The 20,878-nt window shown below is 45.2% G+C and overlaps 2 protein-coding genes and 1 long non-coding RNA gene across 7 annotated transcripts in view; 2 read left to right on the forward strand and 1 right to left on the reverse strand.

Moving 5' to 3' along the window:
• Window positions 1–20,878, forward strand: part of LOC310747938 (tigger transposable element-derived protein 1-like) — a 943,100-nt gene that overhangs the window by 555,417 nt on the left and 366,805 nt on the right. The gene's annotated exons all lie outside the window — the stretch shown is intronic.
• Window positions 1–20,878, reverse strand: part of LOC310748248 — a 110,642-nt gene that overhangs the window by 81,594 nt on the left and 8,170 nt on the right. The window lies entirely within an intron of this gene.
• Window positions 1,141–20,878, forward strand: part of LOC310747924 (putative protein PTGES3L) — a 38,008-nt gene continuing 18,270 nt past the window's right edge. The window contains exons 1-8 of one of the 4 annotated variants that reach the window (XM_083583358.1): window positions 1,141–1,264; window positions 4,455–4,568; window positions 5,136–5,202; window positions 6,791–6,889; window positions 7,725–7,814; window positions 10,321–10,374; window positions 10,572–10,601; window positions 12,170–12,533. In XM_083583358.1, coding sequence (XP_083439484.1) covers window positions 1,257–1,264; window positions 4,455–4,568; window positions 5,136–5,202; window positions 6,791–6,889; window positions 7,725–7,814; window positions 10,321–10,374; window positions 10,572–10,583 — 444 coding nt within the window. In that variant the 5' untranslated portion in view covers window positions 1,141–1,256 and the 3' untranslated portion in view covers window positions 10,584–10,601; window positions 12,170–12,533. Of the gene's footprint in view, window positions 1,265–4,209; window positions 4,296–4,454; window positions 4,569–5,135; window positions 5,203–6,790; window positions 6,890–7,724; window positions 7,815–10,320; window positions 10,375–10,571; window positions 10,602–12,169; window positions 12,534–19,215; window positions 19,373–20,878 lie in introns of those variants that run through there. The other 3 variants (XM_083583357.1, XM_083583359.1, XM_083583356.1) reach the window with 3 other exon arrangements.

Below are 20,878 nucleotides of genomic sequence, written 5' to 3' on the forward strand. Positions count from 1 at the left end.
ACTAGATGACCCTCCAGGTCCCTTCCTAGCATTGCTGTCAACTTTTCCCTTTTCTTGCGAGGAATCCTATTCGGAATAAGGGAATTTCCCTTAAAGAAAGCTTTTCTTCCTAGTCTACCCTTCTGCAATGCTGTGATTTACTGCGAGTGAGCTGCTGCAGGCAGCGCGCAGAAGGAATCAGCGCCGGGTTGCATGCAGGAAATCTTTCCTGGGCTCCTGTCACTTGCAATGCCGGCCGTTTAAAGGTGTGAAGTTAACGCTCTTGCCCGCAGCAAGCCGTGAACGAAAATCTCAAGAGACAAACCCGGAAGCTGGGCGATGTGGTGTTATGCATAACCTTTTAAATAAATCCATGGGGTGGGCGTGGAAGGGGAAGGGGCGTGGCTATGCCACTAGAAAATCTAATTTGAGATTTTGACAATGCAGAAAAGAAAAGCATCGAATGGCAGCATTTAATGCGTTTGCTCCAAAGAACCCGACATCCCTCTAACGCGCGGCAGAACAGGGAAGGGGTGGGGTGGGGATATGTGCCCATATTGCAACACACTTGAACAAACCACATGTTACGATCCAAGCGTCCGGTGGGTCGTCTGAACACAACCGTCCGGACCGTAAAGTCCCTTGCTAGACTGTACCACTTCACAATTATCATCCCTTGTCCAAATCCCTAGGACGTCGATCTAGAAGAACAACACATGATAAGATCAATATAGGAGAATCTGAAAAGCAACAGCTAGATCGACGGTAAATTAACAGGCAAGAAATACCGTATAACTTAAAAGAGATGTTGGAGTTAAAGCAGGTTTACTCGGAAGTAAAGTCACGGTGCTCGGCGAGCCTTAACCCCCTGGCGAGTGTGTTTAGGACAAGAGTCTGTATTTAGCTAATTGAGGTCCGATAATGTATTAGATCAATGGTTAGACTTAATGTACTTCCCACAAAGCAAGCAGACTTTTAAAACCCCGCAGGAGGCCTAATATTTTTTGCAAATGTGGTAGTAACGTTCAAAGTGGCTAACCAGCGAAATCGGGATTGTTCCAGAGTTTTATCGGATTACCTTTTGCAAACTTTCCTGGGAATGCGCACCGGGAAAGTTCTGGTTTCCAGTCCCATGGGGGAAGAGGTGAACAGTGATGGACAGCGGCAGCTGGGCAGGGGGAGGCTCGGGGTTTGGCTCCGCCTGGCCGGAGGGGGACTCAAAATAAGGCTGCCCGGCTGGACGCTGCGGGGACTGAGACGCAATCAGGAAGAGAGCCATGACAAGGTGGGTGTCCCTCTACAACTGCTAACGATCATTTGATTCCTGGGATTCCCTGGAAATAGAACAAGAATATCCCTTCCTGGCCAGAGGTCCTCACCGCCCCCCCCCTTAGAAAGAAGCCATGTTCTGTGTCAGGCTCAGAGCTCAACAACTCATCGGTTTTAATGTTGTGTGACTGCATATGAACAGCCACAAATAGCTCTCCTAAAATTGGGATTAGGGGCAGTCTCTCCCTGCCCCCCCCTTTGAAGGATGGTGGCTTCCAGATTGGTCTAGAAATCCAGCAACACTCCCCCCCGCCCCATCTTTTCAGGAAAGAAGCGCAGTCCTTAAAGGTAAAGGGACCCCTGACCATTAGGTCAAGTCACAGACGACTCTGGGGTTGCGGCGCTCATCTCGCTTTACTGGCCAAGGGAGCTGGCGTACAGCTTCCAGGTCATGTGGCCAGCATGACTAAGCAGCTTCTGGCGAACCAGAGCAGCACACAGAAATGCCATTTACCTTCCCGCTGGAGCAGTACCTATTTATCTACTTGCACTTTGATGTGCTTTCAAACTGCTAGGTTGGCAGGAGCAGGGACTGAGCAACGGGAGCTCACCCCGACACGGGGATTTGAACTGCCGACCTTCTGATCAGCAAGTCCTAGGCTCTGTGGTTTAACCCACAGCGCCACCCGCATCCCTAGCACAGTCCTTCTCCTTAAATATGGGGAATCCCTGCTCAACACAGGAAATCTCTCAGAAATAGCTAATGGTAAAGGTAAAGGACCCCTGGATGTCAAAAGCGACTATGGGGTCTCAAAAATACAGCTGATCTTAGAAAGGTTGTCCAATGAAAGAGATGTACAGTGCCCTCATTGGAGCGCAGTCTTTAGGCAAAGCGAGGGTGCCTGTGCTCAGGGCCAGCCCTATCCTTAGGCAAAGGAGGCGACCATCCCAAACAGCAGGTACTGTGGGGCAGTGATGGCTCCGCTGCTGCTCCCAGGCTGTTGCTTATAAGGCTCGGAGCCATTCCTTTACTCTCTCCTGGAAGGTCAGAGGGAGCTACGCAACTCCATTCCTATGCTGGGCCCTCTAAACTAGCCTGCTGGCCTCAAGTTGCAGCAGACGATGCTGTCCTATCCCATATGAAGAGAGTCAACAGGCAGACCTGCCAGATTCTGTACATGGATCAGGGAAGGGTCATAGCTCAGCAGTGGAGCACCAGGTTCATCACCTTCAGGGACTGTCTGAAACCTTCGAGAGCTGATGCCAATCAGTTTAGATGATGCTAAATGGACCAATGGTTGGACTCAGCAGAAGGCAGCTTTCTCCTGTGTCCCTTTCCACAGGCAGCAAAATGTCTTGGGCTAGCGCTGCACAAACACCCAAACACCAAGCAGGGCCACTTTTGTTCCCCCCCCCCAAATGCTTTTTATTGAGATTTAAGAATACCAACACCAACCAACAAAAACATCAAATCTTATTACATATTACATATATCCTACTTTATGCTCCATAGAGCCATTGACTTCCTCCTTCCCTTCCGCAAGTTTTCTTATTCCAATCTATAATTCACAGTTTCATTGGTTAAAAATTACATTATGACATAAGATTTAATTCAATCCAGCCAACATTTTCATATTTCTACAGTTCTCACTTATATAAACCATAAATTTACTCCATTCTTTTTGGTACTTCGTCTCCTCCTGATTGCGAATTCTGTGTGTCAATTTTGCCATTTCAGCGTATTCAACCAGCTTTATCTGCCATTCCCTTACAGTCAGAATCTCCTGAAACTTCCACTTTTGGGCTATCAAAACTCTAGCTGCTGTTGTTGCATACAGGTATAATCTTTGGTCTGTCTTCTTAATATCTTCTCCCACCAAACCTAGCAAAAATTCTTCCGGCTTTTTTGGAAAAGTATATTTAAACATCTTTTAAAACTCATTATAGATCGATTCCCAAAACTCTTTTATTTTGTTACATGACCACCACATGTAGTAAAAATCGCCATCCTTTTCCTTGCATTTCCAACAAGTTTTGCTACTTGTCCTATACATTTTTGCCAGTTTGGTGGGAGTGAGATACCAACAATAGACCATTTTCATAACATTCTCTTTTAAAGCAGAGCATGCAGTGAGTAGCAGGGCCACTTTTTATTGGAAAGCCAGATGGAAAATTCGCCCAGCGTAGGTTGCTTCTACCCAACTATTAAAAGTTTGGGAGCCTGAGAATGTTATTTCATATGTGGTGGACTTGTAAAAGGGTAAAAGAGTATTGGGAAATGGTCCATAATGAACTGAAAAAAAAAATGTTCAAAAGTACTTTCCCAAAAAACCCAGTGTCCTTTCTACTGGGGATAATCCAGACTGAAATTCCCAGGTGTCAAAAAAGGTTATTTATGTATACTACCACTGCAGCCTGTGTATTGTTAGCCCAAAAACGGAAAACGAGCGAGGTCCCAACCAAAGAAGAATGTCAACTTAAGCTGACGGAATATGTACAACTCGCAGACTTAACATCTACAATAAGAGAATGAGAAGAATATACGTTTAAAGAAGATTGGAAAACATTTATTGAATATATGGGAAATAATTGTGTACAGCTGAAAACGCTGGCGGCATTAAGATAAATTCAACAGTGTAAATAAGTTTTGATGGCTGGAATAACGGAATACCGAATGGTATAGTTTCTGTAAAATATTCAGGGATTTATGATATGTAAAATGAACCATGGAAAGAGAAGGAGGGAAGTCATTGATATCTTGAGGATTTAAAATGAGTATTTTAAACTGTAAAACAGAAAACCTTATAAAAATTATATACCAAAAAAAGAAGCTTGGGAGCCTGTCTTCTTTTGCCTCTGGCTACCCAAAATGTCGCTCTGTCTCCGAAACCACGTATGTGAGATTGCACTGCTTTAAAGCGGGTTCACTAATAATCGCAGAGTTATGGTTTACCATGCCAAGGTCCTAAGTGCAGACAAGCAAGCCCTCCACACATAAACCTGCACTGAAGGAGAGGGAAGATGGATGCATGCCGTTCTAATTATGGGTAAGAAGCCACAAACATTTAAAGTGTCAACCCTGTTTAAAATGTGTAGTGCTGCTAATGGGTCCTCACTGTAGGCTGAGATCACTCCTGCCCCCTTCATTCCACTGGCAATGGCACTTGCATCTTCGCCATCCTAATATCTTCTGCATGTTTCCTAAGGCAACCAGCCAAAACTCTGTGGTACGACCGCCCACGATGGATATTCCTGGAGTTCTGTGTGGAGGACAGCACAGACGTGAAAGTAGATCTTGACGATTACAAAGTTGTGTTCAGGTAAGGGGTTACCTTTCTAGCACGGCTGCTCTGTCCTGCTGTTTTGTTACTTTGCCGCTGGTTGTTGTTATTTTAATTTTATATAACTCACCCTGGACCGTTTGGTGAAGAGTGGGGGAACCGAGGAACCTGTGGCCTTCCAGATGCCGTTGGATTTTAATCCCATTCACCCCAACCTGCAAAGCCATTGTTCAGAGATGATGGGAGTTTTGGTCCTGCAACATCTGGAAAGCCACAAGGTTCCCATCCCTGCCTTAAACAATATGAAGATCCAACAGACGGGCCAATTATTTTGAAATCTCTTGGTCAGCTGCTGCGGCGAGGAGCGCATTTTAGGTAAAAGGTGTTTCATAATTTCAAACGTCTAGCTGTGAGCAAATTTTGTGCAATCAATTGCTGCGAAGATCGCAAGCAAGGCCTGGCCTTGGACTTCTTTTTGGGCCAACTGCAGTGCTGATTAATCATGGTTGCAGCTTCATCGCTGATAAAACCACACAGGACGTTATTCAGAAGTTGTTTTTCGTAGCTCCTCAGGAACCCCACCGTAATCTTTTTGTCTTTCCACAGTTGTAAGAACGCAGATGGTGTGGAGTTGTACAACGAGATTACCTTTTATGCCCGGGTTAATTCTAAGGTGAGCAGCAAAACAAGGGCGTGCCATTTTGGAAGGAGTGCGCTACAACTGCCAGGGGCAAAACTGCCCTCAACTTTTACTCCTTGCCACGGAACTCTTCACTAGCAGAATGAACAATAATGCAAAGTTTTGTCTCGTTCAGCTGGTAGATATAGAGCCCTTGGATGGCTGCCATTGGCACTCCTGCCACCAATTAAAAGTGGCTGCTTCTGCACAGAGACTAAATGGTGCACGCTTTTGAAAAATGACCAAGGACTGAGTTGTTCAGGGAGCAGTTTCTGCTGCCACTGCTTTAGCTCTTATCAAGGGCAAGGTCCAAAAAGCTGTGCAGGACCTTCTCCTCACTCCATCTTCCGAATTTTAGAGGCTTCCAGCAAGTGGAGGCAACAGACAGGTTGGCACATGGCTTGTTCCTTACATTTCACAGACCTTGCGTACCTATCAACTTCATTCATTCTGTGCCTGCCTATTTGTAGCGTATTTGCGGTGGCAACAAATTGGGATGCTTCCGCACTGGGCAGTTATTGTGGAATAGCCACACTTTGTATCCCCAAGGGTAATTAATTTTTCAAAAAAAATTATTTAACTTTATTGAATTGCAGTAACAAAAACGAAACAATATCAAAAGAAAAAAAAACAAATCACACAAAAGAAAAAAACAAAAAGAACACACCAAAAAATACATAAAAACATAGACTTCCCTCCACCCATGTTTGACCTCCTTCCCTTAAACTTCTTTTATTCATTGTGTTATTAATATTACATTGTTTTTGTTCCACTTCCATCTGTTTCCTCAGTATTTCTACCCTGTGAACTTTATTCATTGTCCCGGAACAATGTTTTTTTCATGTACTCCTACACACAATCCCATTCTTCAATTAATTTTTTATCTGTTTGTCCAATTATTAATACCATATTTTTTGCTCTATAAGATGCACCAGACCACAAGATGCACCTAGTGTTTGGAGGAGGAAAACAAGAAAAAAAATATTCTGAATCTCAGAAGCCAGAACAGCAAGAGGGATTGCTGCGCAGTGAAAGCAGCAATCCCTCTTGCTGTTCTGGCTTCTGGGATAGCTGCGCAGCCTGCATTCGCTCCATAAGACGCACACACATTTCCCCTTACTTTTTAGGAGGGAAAAAGTGAGTCTTATAGAGCAAAAAATACGGCAATTCTTTATTGGTGTCCATGATTAAGTCAGTGGTGGCAAGGTGGCTGCTGGGAAAATTTGCAGGTTGCAAATGACCACAACCACAGAGGACTGAACATGTTACTGAGTAGCCCCACCCTAGGTTCAGAGTGTTAGTTATTCTGGCTTGGAGGGATCTGGCTTGTATGAAGATAATTGATTAAGGCAATCAGTTCTACTTACCTGCTTATTTTGGTTGCTGGTTGACCTGGAATTGCATGAAAAAATGGAATATGTGTTTCCAAAACCCGTAATCTATTCATTGCTGCAGACCAGTGTACCTGGGCTCAGCCCTCATTGCTTCATAAAATGTACAGAACATTCTCACAAGCTTGGTTCTGGTTCAGATTAGCCTCTTTGGCCGCCTGATATTTCTCTCCCAACATGATCGCTTTCAGGATTCCCAGAACAAGCGGTCAGGCAGGTCCATCACCCTCTTTGCACGCAAGTGGAAGGAAAAAGTGGCTTGGCCACGTCTCACCAAGGAGGACTTTAAGGTAGGGCCCGTGGCTTGTTCTCTTTTCCATGCAAAGCTGAGGTCATAGATCATAAAATTGTAGAGTCTGAGCTCAAGAAGGGAACTCAAGAAGGCTGAGTTGCATTTGCCACTTGCTGAAAAGGGTTTGTGGAAACACCCCACCCCCACCCCCACCCCCACCCCCACCCCGGTTTTTGGTTAATAGGGATTTCCATAACACCCACTCCCAAGCAGTTGTTAGATATTGAGATGCTGGAAAGGGGTCAGAAAAACCAGAATTCTCAGCTGTGGATGCTATCTGGCCCTATTATGCTATCAAAACATTGGAAAAAGAAATAAAGGTAAAGGTAAAAGGCCCCCTGACCATTAGGTCCAGTCGTGGCCGACTCTGGGGTTGTGGTGCTCATCTCGCTTTATTGGCCGAGGGAGCCGGCGTACAGCTTCCCAGTCATGTGGCCAGCATGACTAAGCCACTTCTGGCGAACCAGAGCAGCGCACGGAAACGCCGTTTACCTTCCCGCCAGAGTGGTACCTATTTATCTACTTGTACTTTGATGTGCTTTCGAACTGCTAGGTTGGCAGGAGCAGGAACATGAACGGGAGCTCACCCTGTGGTGGGGATTCGAACCGGCGACCTAACCCACAGTGCCACCCACGTCCCTGGAAAAAGAAATAGCTGGGGATAAAATAGACTCTGGCAGGGGCCAATTCTGTCTTATTGTTGAAAAGGGATAAAATCCAGATGTCAGTTTGGCTCAGTGACCAGCTGTTCCCCCAAAGCTTCTCCTCCAGCCAGGCGAAGAAGCAGAAGCAGGGAGTCTGGGTTAATCTGTGAATCTTCATCTTACCTGCAGCCAGCCTGGCTCTCAGTGGACTTCGATAACTGGCGTGACTGGGAAGGAGACGAGGAAGTGGAAGCAGCCATGGTTGAACACTATGCGGAGGTGAGTCAGTCCAGCTATGGGACCAAAAAGCAGAGTCTTAAGCTCTCTTCAAGTCAGATCAGCAGTGCTGCGTCTTATAGGATTATTATTATTTATTGATTTTATATAACGCCCTATACCCTGAGGAGACAATAGTGGCTGGCTGTGTGTCCTATGATTTTAGGGCTTTCCCACTTTTGTCACGTGCCTTGAAAGCACGAGTCCGAGCAGTTTTGTCCTTGCCTCACTGCTTTCCCCAGGAAAACTTGATCTTTCATGATAAAATTAGATTCATAGAACTGTAGAGTTGGAAGGGATCCAAGGGTCATCTAGTCCAACCCCCTGCAATGCAGGGCAAATGTCAATCCAGGGAAAACCTGGTTTGTCCCATTTAGTGGTAAAGATTGGGTTTCCCCAGGGGGCAAGTGGCAGGGCAGTGGCAAGTCTGGATTCCTTGACCAGCAACAACAGCAGGAACAGCAAGACCCTTTCACTCAGGCAGCCCGTGGACTGCAAAGCGCAGTTAATGTGGCTGGTGTTATGTACTGAAGTTCTCACCCTGGGCCAGCAGGGGGATACTGTAGATAGTTATGCAAATAAGGGATCGAAAGTGACGTTCAGTGATTGGATAGCTTTAGAAAATTGTTACAGTTACGTTGTACTGGAGCTCTATATAAGCAGGCTGACTGAACCCTTCAATTCAGTTCTGTTCTGGCCTGTGAATAAACAAGAGCTGTTTGAAGAATCGATGTGTCGCCTGATATGTTCACCCACAACTTAACAGCTGGCAATTTTATAGCCAATGCGCCTCCTGCCATTACAATTATGCTACAATTACGTAGGCTTTTAGAAGACATCTGAAGGCAGCCCTGTTTAGGGATGCTTTTAATGTTTAACAGACTATTGTATTTTAATATTTTGTTGGAAGCCGCCCAGAGTGGCTGAGGAAACCCAGCCAGATGGGTGGTGTATAAATAATAAAGTATTATTATTATTATTATTATTATTAGGCATCACATATAGCCGTTCCTTCTCAGGGAGTGAAATGTTTCGCAATGCTTATTTGTCCTCACATTAATTGCTAAGAGGCAGGCTGAGGGAGGGGCACAAATGTTGGATAAGTTGCATTAAAAAAATTCCATGGCACAAAATGTTTTCTATCACCTGGCTTATCATGTACATACAGTTTGACGGTCTGCAGACATTATCTGTTACAGAAAGAGGCAAGGAGCTATTAAAGGCATTGAACTATGCTTGTGGGCTTTCCACAGACACCTAGTTGTCCATTGTAAGATGCCGAATTAGATGGACCTTTGGCAAGGCTTTTCTTATGCCCTTAAGCTCCACTTTCAAACCAGCAGAAACCATACCAACCAACTCTTGGTTTCCAAGATTTAATCAGCCATTGGGCAAGTACTTTCAAGCTTTCATTTTGCATCATCAATGGTTAAAACATAATGATGATGATGATAATAATAAATAATAATACATGTTATGTACTGAGTTGAATAGGATCCAAAAAGCAGCAGTCTGATTGGTCCTAGAACAATAGGGTCCAGAATGCAGCAGTCTGATTGGTCCTAGAACAATGTAGCAGTATGATTGGTCCGCAGGAGCCACCCAATCCAGCTCCAGGTGGAGGTGAATCCGCAACCTGATTGGCCTACCGGAGAATCCCAGAATTAGCCAATCACATGCAACCCATTATGTAAATAATGTATATAAAGCAGATATTTTGGGGGAACTTTCATTCCTCACTACTATGAGCTGAATAAAGAGCATGAAATCCACACTCGACTCCAGGTATATTTCAATACAACATGGCAACAGAGAGGTGAATAAGCCCAGAGCACAAAGCCAAGCCATTCCCCATTGCTCAACAGCTCTACTGAAGAGACTCCTCATGAGGCCGGAGGAACATTGCCCAGCTGGAGGCTGCTCTCCGCAAGGCCCTTACCACCTGGCCTAGGGGGCTGGGCCCACACTCACCCAGCCCTACAAAAGAGGCTCCTCCTGAGGCCGGAGGAACATTGCCCGGCTATTGTTTTATTGATTTATTGATTGAATATGCTGTAAACCGCTTTGAGAGTGTTATTAAAAATATAAAGCAGTACAGTGGTACCTCAGGTTACATACGCTTCAGGTTACAGACTCCGCTAACCCAGAAATAGTGCGTCAGGCTAAGAACTTTGCTTCAGGATGAGAACAGAAATTGTGCTCCAGCGGCGCAGCAGCAGTGGGAGGCCCCATTAGCTAAAGTGGTGCTTCAGGTTAAGAACAGTTTCAGGTTAAGAACGGACCTCTGGAACAAATTAAGTACTTAACCCGAGGTACCACTGTATAGAAATTTAAAAATAAATAATAAATAAATAATAAAAATAACAAACTTTTATTTGTATCCCGGCCAAGACCGGGCTCAGGGCAGCTGAGGTGCATCACTGTGGGGGAAGGAGGAGAAGATGCAAATCTTCTTGTTCTCAGAAATCAGTGCTGAAATCTTCATGTTTCCTTTTCTCTCTCCGTCCAGCTCATGCAGAAGGTCACCAAGAAAGGCCCTCCTCCTGCCATGGATGACCTTGATGTAAGTATTTTTTGGGGAACGACAGGCAAGTGAGAGCCATTCGGTTCGGATCTCATCTCTATAACCCCTTTCAGCTCTGTCAGGTCAACACCAGACTGGCTGTCTTTGCCAGCCTGCCACCTCTACAAGCTTGGGAGGGCATATTCTTTGGGCCCCAAAGATACTGATCTTTCCCTGTCTGTCCTGATCTTTCCTAGGATGACATCTGAAAAGTGCAAGACTCAAAGGTAATCATCAAGGCATCCCTCTCTATGTCTGAAGGGGTGGGCAGACAAGCAGCTGGCGGGACCTAAAAAGGGGAGAGGGGGTGTTGCCTAAGGGGAAGCAGACAAGCAAACTAGCCTTGGCAACTTTGAAATAGCTATCACAAAAAAATGTCAGACCGCTCCAGTTTTCTCTGAGCTTCCAGGCCAATCTTAAACTGTCAAGGCAGCGTCTCAGTGGCAGGCCCCACCTGCGCTATAATTTAAATCAGTATCATACAGCTTCCCCCAAAGAATCCTGGGAATTGTAGTTTTGTAACTACAATTACACAGGTGGCGCTGTGGTCTAAACCACTGAGCCTAGGGCTTGCCAATCGGAAGGTTGGCAGTTTGAATCCAAGTGACGGGGTGAGCTCCCGTTGCTCAGTCCCTGCTCCTACCAACCTAGCAGTTCGAAAGCACGTCAAAGTGCAAGTAGATAAATAGGTACCGCTCCGGCGGGAAGGTAAACGGCGTTTCTGTGCGCTGCTCTGGTTTCGCCAGAAGCAGCTTAGTCATGCTGGCCACATGACCCTGAAAAACTGTCTGCGGACAAACGTTGGCTCCCTTGGCCAGTAAAGTGAGATGAGCGCCGCAACCCCAGAGTCGTCTGCAACTGGACTTAACTGTCAGGGGTCCTTTACCTTTTTATCTTTAAAGGGTGTTGGGAGTTGCTAGGAGACCTTGATTCTGTTAAAAGCGGTATGATACTGCTTTAAATGTGTACTAGATTCGAAATCTTAAGCCAGAATCCTAACAAAGAATCCTTTGCTCTGGCGTGGGAATCCCCTTGATGGGGTGAGCTCCCGTTGCTCTGTCCCAGCTCCTGCCAACCTAGCAGTTCGAAAGCACGCCAGTGCAAGTAGATAAATAGGTACCACTGCGGTGGGAAGGTAAACGGTTTTCTGTGCACTCTGGTTTCCGTCACGGTGTTCCGTTGTGCCAGAAGTGGTTTAGTCATGCTGGTCACATGAGCCGGAAAGCTGTGGACAAACGCCGGCTCCCTCAGCCTGAAAGCGAGATGAGCGCCGCAACCCCATAGTCGCCTTTGACTGGACTTAACTGCCCAGGGGTCCTTTACCTTTACCTTACCTTTACCATTTTACAGTCAAAAGAATCTCTACCCAGCTCTGACAGTGTCTGTTCCCAAGCTTTATGGAGCCCTTGACCTAAAAACCTTTGGTGGGCCCTCCACCCTGAGTGGACCTTCTTCTACCTGTCACTGTCCTCACTCCACAGCCCAGAAGGAGAGAACAAGACAAGTATAGCCTCCTGCTCCTTTCTCAAGCTATGCCTTGGGGGAGGGCAAGGGAGCACGCCGACAGGTCAGGGAGGAAGAGGAACACAGCTGCAGGCTGGCAGTGGGCCTGGGCAGGTGCCCAAGAATGTGCCAGCCCTTGACACACTGGCCTTGAGCCCTGAACATCTGGAAGTGGAGGTGGCTCTGAAGAGCTTGCTGTTTGTTGTGATGCGCAATTCCTCATCCCTTCTTTGCCTTCATCCCATTTGTGAGATGTTGTGAATTCTGTGATTATTCTCCCCACCACCACCAGGTACAAAAGCAGTGCTGGGATTGAACAAGAGGTAGGCGAGAGACAATGTTGTGGAGCAACTCTGCACTGATGGACTCTCATTCCCCTGGGATTTTCATTCTTTTCACTTTTGCTCCAAGAGATTGCATGACAGCTGCGAACCGTAGACTGGGACTCTCTCCTCCAAGTCTCTCATTAATAGATGGGCAATACCACACCTCCTTGTTTCTGCTTTTCTCTCCAGCCTCTCTGACCTACAGCTCCCTCCATCCCTTTCTCATGTCCTCAGCTTTTCTCTGTAGAGTTTTTTGTTCCTTAAGGATGTTGTATATAAAGGTTCGAAGCTATTCAAATCTCTGCCAATAAACACTGGTAACAGTTCTGAGCTTTTTGTTGGCCGTCACCCATTGCTGCAGCGGAGAGAATGGTTTTTGTTTAGTCTTGAGTGTTGCCGGGCTGCGAAGGAGAGATCCAACATGCTTGACTAGGTACACCAGCAAAGAAGCTCAAAAGATGCCAATTGCTGCACTGGCACCCTCAGATAGGAAAGGCTACTTTTGATTTGTTCTTCCTCCCTGTAAATCTAGGTTACTGTGGCTGCAGAATTCCTGACTGCAGATAAGGATTAAAAATATGTTAGATGGAATGTGGGGAACCTTTGGCCTGCCAGATGTTGCTGAACTACAACTCCCATCAACCCCAGCAAACATGGCCAGAGGACAGGGGTGATGGGTTTTGGAGTCCAAGGATGCCTGGAGGACCAAAGTCTCCCAACATTTGAGCCTAGATCCTTCCAGCTACAATCTCAGCCACCGGAAACAAGCATAAACCAAGCACTGCTAAACTCACAGTAGGTCTACCAAGCTGACAGTCTGCAGTGAAAGGCCAAGAGAGGGAGGTAAAGAAAGAATTCCCGTCATGCTTTCAAATTTCCAAGGCTAATTTCATGTTGTCAATTTGGTAAATGTGGGCAAAATGGGGTAGGCATACATACAAAAAGCTTGGAACCTACAACACAAGCCTAACCATGTCTATTAAGAAGGAAGTGTAATTTAATTCAGTTAGGGCTTGAATGGGGTTAGGATTGCAAGTTCACTATGGAAGAATTGGGTTTCAGGTCAGATTGTCTGCCCATGCTCTTGCCCCTCCCACCAGGTTACTTCTTATGCACCATACAAAACCTGGAAGCATGCTGCTCCATAAGTACCGAGAAACAAAGCATGATCCACTATGGAAAACAATAATAACATATACTATGCAGTCTAAAAAGGAGGGATCAGGTGCTATTCAGGTAGAATGACACTGACTAGCTCAAAAGTACCTGTTCATTAAATGAAAGGACTGTAATATTTGAAAGTTAATGAGGTATGCAGTTAGCATGACACGCCCAAAGTTTGCAAGAGTTCACTAAACATGGCCTTGGGGAAATGAAGCGGCTAATAACTTAACAAGGTGTGTGTGTATATGCCCACTGACCTGGAGGTAAATCCCATTCAAACTATAATGGGGCTTAATTGTAAGTACAGCGGTACCTCAGGTTAAGAACTTAATTCGTTCCAGAGGTTCGTTCTTAACCTGAAACTGTTCTTAAGCTGAGGTACCACTTTAGCTAATGGGGCCTCCCGCTGCTGCCGCACGATTTCTGCTTTCATCGTGAAGCAAAGTTCTTAACCCGAGGTACTATTTCTGGGTTAGCAGAGTCTGTAACCTGAAGCGTCTGTAACCCAAGGTACCACTGTAGTTCTATGCAGGATTGCACTGGCAATCTGTTTCAAAAGACCATCATGAGCCAAATAGAATGTCAACAATCAGGATGTGCTTCTTGCTTCATATGTTGGTATCTGCTTCAGTAAGAGTCATAACCACCCTGAAGCTGGCAAAAATGGAACACCTCATCTGAGAATGTAAGAGCCAGGCCAATGGCTCATCTAGTTCAGCAACCACAATCAGGTGCCTTTGGGAAACCTGTCTTGAGCTCAACAGCAGTCTCCCCTCACGCAGTTTCCAGCAACTGGTGTTCAGAAGCATGACCATGAAGGCAGAATATAGCTTCCACCATTGGTAGACGCCATGGATGAACTTCTTATCCTCTTTTAAAGTTGCTCAAGTTGGTGGCCATCATTGTCTCCTGCAGAAACAAGTTCCATAGTTTTAACGATGAGAATGCTCAAAGAAGTACCGGTACTTTATATTCTGTCCAGAATTTCATAGGAGGCCCATTGTGTGGTTAACCCAAAGCTTTAGAAAACTGAGGCCACTGTAGCTACCAGCACTAGGGATCCTTCCTGCTAGCTGGTAATATTTATTCCTTGAGGAAACCATGAACCACCCACAGTGCAGAGTCTCCAAGCAACAGTTTAGTCACTGAACTGAATAGCTGATCATCATCTTAAGGTGAGTCTTTTGATTCAAAAGGGGTTTCTAAATGTGATCACGCAGATCAAGAATAAAGAGAGAGAGAGAGAGATCTTTTTTTTTTTTTTTTTTTTTTTTTAAATAATATTTATTGAAGTTTCCAAAGTACAGAAAGAGAAGAAAAGAAATTATGAAGATACATTCAGAACCTTATTTTCAAACATCCACTTTCTGGGACTCCCCCCTTCCCCCACCCCTACCGTATTCCCCTTTCATATTGTTGTTTCCACAAGTTCTGTTTCTGATTTAAAGCACAATTTATATACCCCATTGTTCAAATTTAAATTTATACAAACCTTATGCAACACCCTTGATAAAAAAAAGCAAAAGATCTCTCCCCATAGCCCGCCCCCTTTTCTTTCCACAATGTCCCCCTTTTTTCCCATTAAAGTAAAAGCACACAGAATAAAAGTATAAAAAAAATAAGAAATATATTAGAAAAAAGAAAACCAATTCAGAAAATAGTTGCAAGCCTTTGGATTCTAATTCTCCCTCCCCTTCCCCGGTTTAATTTCCCTTATCCTCCAATCTATGTTTCCAGCCTGGAAGTCTTAAGTCCATCAATCCCATTTTTCCCCCAACTCCTTGCAGAATTATTTCCCATTTTTAGGATTACTTTTTAAAAATTAATTCCTAAATCTTTAAAAATGTCAAATTATAAAATTCCCCCCATTGTTCTTTCAAGGTTATAGTCCAGCTTCCTCTTGTTCCGCTGCTAAAACTTTCTTATTCAGAAGTTTAGTAACTCTACATGGGTTGTTGTTATTCAGGAACAAAAACTTGCGTTCAGTCCCTTCCTTCTTCAGTAAAGTATTCTGTTGTCTCCTTTTAGTCTAAACACCCTGTAGACGAGATTCAGTTTCAGTTTTGCAGCTTTCCCAGGAGATAACCAGTTCTGTGAAATTCCGAAGTGTTGTATTTTTCCCGGCTTACGCCCATCTTTGTAATGTCCCGAAGCTCCTCTAGGGGGGTTGTTGTAACTTTGTTTCCAAAAATCCGATTGTTCTCCGTATTTTCGCCATTTTGTATTCAAGTCTTAACAAATTATATCAAGTTGTAACAAATTTGACCAGCAAGGTCCTTGTAATAAAATCCTCTTTAAAATTCCGACTTTGACAGCTACTTTGACAGCTGTCAAAATCACCGGCTCTTTTCACCAGGCTCACTCCTCAATCGCCCCGGTTCCCAGGGAGGGGGGTGCATTTTCCTTCTCCTTCAATTCTTCCTCCAGCTCAATTCTTGTACTTTCCCATCATGGAATTCTTGATTTTAGCAAAGATACCGTTCTTTTTGGGCCTTGGCTTCCCAATCCTTGTTTTAAAATGTCTACAATAGGGAGGGGGACTGACTTCCTTTTTAGATCCCCCCCCGCTCGTCTCAAATCCAAAAAATTTTTCTTCTTTTAAACCCGATTTCCAATTTACTCACGGGTTGTTGTTAAAAGTCCAAATTCTCAATGGAAGAAGTCAGCGCTCTCCGCCGGATGGCATGCGGCTTCGCTCGGCAGGGGTGGCAGAGGACTCAAAGCACCACGCTTCTCCCCGGCACCCGATCCGTAGCCTTTAAAAAGGCTCCTTCACGAGTCGGGAGGGCGCTAGCGGTGCTAGCCGAGTCTCCAAGTCCACGGCCCCCGTGGCCGTGGTTTCTAAGGGTCCCCGCATCGCCGGTGCGGTAAAACCCAGCCCCTGCCGAGCCGGCTCCCTCCGGAGCTCGGAGGGAGTCCGCCATTCGGCGATGGCGCCAACCCGGAAGTCCGAGAGAGAGAGAGATCTTGCCAGGTGGGCTATGCCTCTACAGATCGGCAGTATGCTGTCCTGGGTTGGGTTTGGAGAAATCAAGTCTATCCTACCCTGCTGCCGTCCCTTTAATTTAAACAATAGCTACACATTAGGAAAATCATGTTTTTCATCATGAACAGAAATATTATTGTTAAGGCATCTTCCATATTACAAAATCTCCAAAATCTGTATCTTGATTAGGCTCACCAAAATATTACAAAATAGTGCACAGAGCTTTTGAGTTCTCTTCATCAGGCTAGAGGTTGAAAATAAAAGCAAGGGGGAGGGACAGAAAAATACGGCAATATTTTGCTAGTGCTAAAGTCAAGGCTTATCAGGAAAAAGGAACATGCAACGCCTAGCAATGAATGTACAAAAACCAGCTGTTAGAAATGCCTTATGTTTCTTCTTCCCAATCAGCTTCTAACTCCCAAGTAAGCCCTGGTGCAACCTGAAACCTGCAGAGCCTTCTTTCAACATCTGCTAACTTCCCCTCCAAACCAGCTTCAGACTCCTGCCAGATGTAGACCTAAATGGCTTTACTATCAGCCAAATACACACACACACACACACACACACACACACACACACACACACACACAAATAGACAAATATATTCTTCCAACTCACTTCCAGTCCCTTGCTTTGTTTACCATTGCAGCCTGATGGCTTCCATGCTTGCACGCTAATTTGGTTGGCCTGATAAAAGTACTGCCCAAATATGGGGTTTTTTTTCCTACGGTCCAACACTGCTGCTTTTAGTTTTCACATTACAAAACGCTTTGCAGCCCTGCTTGCGCCAAATCCCTCCACTCATTCGCAGCAGCAGCAGCTGAACAATTTCAGATCACACTGCTTTGTACAGCAATTACCCCCTTTTTCCCCAGACCTGCTTCCTTCCAAAAGAACAGCAATTTTAGTCACACTGTTAATTGTTGTTGTAGTTGTTGTTGAGTCATTTAGTCGTGTCCGACTCTTCGTGACTCCATGGACCAGAGCACACCAGACACTCTTGTCTTCCACTGCCTCCTGCAGTTTGGTCAAACTCATGCTGGTAGCTTCGAGAACACTGTCCAACCATCTCGTCCTCTGTCGTCCCCTTCTCCTTCTGCCCTCCATCTTTCCCAACATCAGGTCTTTTCCAGGGAGTCTTCTCTTCTCATGAGGTGGCCAAAGTATTGGAGCCTCAGCTTCACGATCTGTCCTTCCAGTGAGCACTCAGGGCTGATTTCCTTCAGAATGGATCAGTTTGATCTTCTTGCAGTCCATGGGACTCTCAAGAGTCTCCTCCAGCACCATAATTCGAAAGCATCAATTCTTCGGTGATCAGCCTTCTTTATGGTCCAGCTCTCACTTCCATACATCACTACTGGGAAAACCATAGCTTGAACTATACGGACTTTTGTTGGCAAGGTGATGTCTCTGCTTTTTAAGATGCTGTCTAGGTGTGTCATTGCTTTTCTCCCAAGAAGTAGGCGTCTTTTAATTTCATGACTGCTGTCACCATCTGCAGTGATCATGGAGCCCAAGAAAGTAAAATCTCTCACTGCCTCCATTTCTTCCCCTTCTGTTTGCCAGGAGGTGATGGGACCAGTGGCCATAATCTTCATTTTTTTGATGTTAAGCTTCAGACCATATTTTGCGCTCTCCTCTTTCACCCTCATTAAAAGGTTCTTTAATTCCGCCACATTGTTATTTAGCATGCACAAATTAGCACCGGCGCTCCCCCTCTCCACGCAAGGAGCAGCGGCAACTGTAATAATCCCCCCCTCCCCAGTCGATCAAAGGTTTGCCCAAGGGATGTTTATGTGTGCGTATTGTGTGGTGATGGTGAGAGAGCAGGACCAGCCCAAGATATTTTGGCACCTGAGGCGAACAACAACAAAATGGCGCCCCCTCCTCCCAGCCAGGGAAATAGGGGCGAATGAAGATCTACATCAGGAACAAGGGGGAAGGGGAATAAAGATCCTACATTGGGATCTGCTGCCTCTGCGGATCCTGTTGCCTGAGGCAATCACATCATCTTCCCTCATGGGTGGGCCGGCTCCGTGAGAAAGGGTTTGAACGTCTTGAATAGCATCAGCTGAGGAAAATCCCTTTTCACAAACATGTAAGGGCCTTCCCTGCTCTGTACCTCCGTATGGAACATTTTAACAACTACCAAACACTCTCCTACATTGGCTTGGAAAATACACATTTTCTGTTATTCTACGGCTGCCAAAAAACCGACAGTTGCCGTTTTGCTAATAGTTTTTATAGATCGTAAAACATTATTGTTTGGACAAGCAGCCTGCCCAAATGCTTAGAAAGCTGAGGTCATTTTATCCCACTTTTGGGGGTTTTAAACTTTTGCATGTTTTGCAGAGTAGGGTTTGTGAACTTTTCTCGGTTTTATATTTTTGTAAACCGCTTTGAGGGTTCTTTTCTTTTTTTAGGAAGCAAATGCGTAGCTGTCAACTTTTCCCTTTTCTTGCGAGGAATCCTATTCGGAATAAGGGAATTTTCCTTTAAAAAAGGGAAACGTTGACAGCTATGAGCAAGTGGTGTCTAAATTTTGAGAAATAAACAAGAATGGCTTTTGCTTGTGACTGCAGGATTTATGCTGTACTTGGTTGTGCTCTTGTTATGTCTATTGTTTATTTTATTGTCCAGTAAGGCAATTCGGGATTCGTTTGACACAGAAATATAAGCCCACTTGAACCAATGTAAGGGGGAGGGGCTTCTTTTTCTGCTGTACCAGCAAAGGCCCCGCCCCGAGGTCCGCTTTCCCTCACGGAAGAGCGCAAACGGCAGGCAGAGGAGACCGAGGCCCCGCCCCTTTCCCTTCGTCAGCTAAGCGCAAGGGAAACTCGGGGCTAGTTCTGTCCTTCGCCGCTCGCCTTAGGCCGGGCGGAAGTGACCCATCACAGCTGCTGTTTCGCTGCGCCTGAAGCCTAAAGGTGCCGACCAACGTGTTCCGGGGTCGCTGGGGTCCGACGCTGCTGGTGGCTCCATGGCGTTCAAGTGCCAGCGGGACAGCTGGGTCCGGCAGGTGTGAAAGGAACCGAGGGGATTTGGGATTTGGGGTGGCGCTCGTTTCCGTTAACTGCATATATACCGTTACAGTTCGTGCCAATGTGCATCATTGCGGATGAGAGCAAATTCGCATCGTTGGTTCCTGTAAGGTTGCCCATGAAGACGTGCAGACATGGGTTGAAAAAATGGTTCCTTACTCCTTTGGCAGCAGAGAAAACCATCAACAAGCTTTTTATGGGAGATCAATCAGTATTTTTATTTTGTGTTTTTTATAATGTATGTTTATGTTGTGAATCGCCCCGAGATCTATACTACTACTGCTAATAATAATAATAAGAGAAAATTTGCTTCATATAAGGGTGCTTTCCTCCAGCCCAAATCGAATTGATTCTCTCTCGCTCCTCTTCTGTAGCCCTATTTACAGGTCCTAGCATTGTTATTTTTTATTCAATCAATCAATCGATCTTTATTACGGTCCAGAGACCCAACAAATTGTTACAAAGCAATGCACAATTCAGACAGCCTACCTCCAGGTTAAACAAGCATTTTGTTCAGACTTAAAGATAGGGATCATTGGTTCTTGCAATCGCCGATAAAAACTTCACCACTGCTAATGTTCTAGTGTTTGTTCGGTCTTCCAATAGGAACCTGACATAGTGAGCCTCTGATTTTCCCGGTAAAGGTACCAGCATATCAGTTCAGCCCTGGCTTGCTCATATTTTGCACAGTGCAGCAAAATATGTTTTATGGAATCGATGTCTTGAGCACACTCAAGCAAAGTCTGTCCTGATAGGGAACTCCTCTCAACCTGCCATCCAACACTGCAGAAGGAAAGACGTTATTTTTTATTATTATATTTATATCCCACCTTTCCTGCAAGGAGCTCCAAAGTGGCATACATACCCTTCCTCTGTTTTCTCTTCAGCAGTGACCCTGTGGGGTAGTTTAGGCTGAGAGGCAGTTACTGTCCCAAGATCACCAAGTGAGGTTCATGGCTGAATGAGAATTTGAACACTTTGCTGGTCCAGTATTATAGCCATGATTCACCTCACTGGCTTTAGTCTCTGATACACAAACAACAGCCATGCCCTGGGGGAGGTTTATTATTATTTATCATTTACTATCTTTATATGACCCCACTTCTTCTCCAAGGAGCTGATGGTGGTGTACATGGTTCTCTCCTTACTCATTTAATTCCCCACAACAGCCTTGTGAGGTAGGTTAGGCGGAGAAGCAGTGACTGATCTGTGAGCTTCGTGTCCAAAAAGGGGATTTGAACCCCAGTCTCCCAGGTCGTAATCCAATGCTCTAACCATTATACCCAGTGCCGGATTTACGTTTAAGCTAAACAAGCTGTAGCTTACGGCCTCCACTCTCTTGTGCCCCCCAAAAAGTTAAAGAAAAAAACTGGATGTACATTTCCAAAATATAAGATAAAAAACATACATACAGCAACCATGTTTTGTTTGTGTAGCCTCCTATGATGTAAGTAATGGAGCCTGCTCCCTAAAATATCACTAGT

The sequence above is a fragment of the Podarcis filfolensis genome (assembly GCF_964270895.1).
Source record: "Podarcis filfolensis genome assembly, chromosome: 13".
Taxonomy (NCBI): domain Eukaryota; kingdom Metazoa; phylum Chordata; class Lepidosauria; order Squamata; family Lacertidae; genus Podarcis; species Podarcis filfolensis.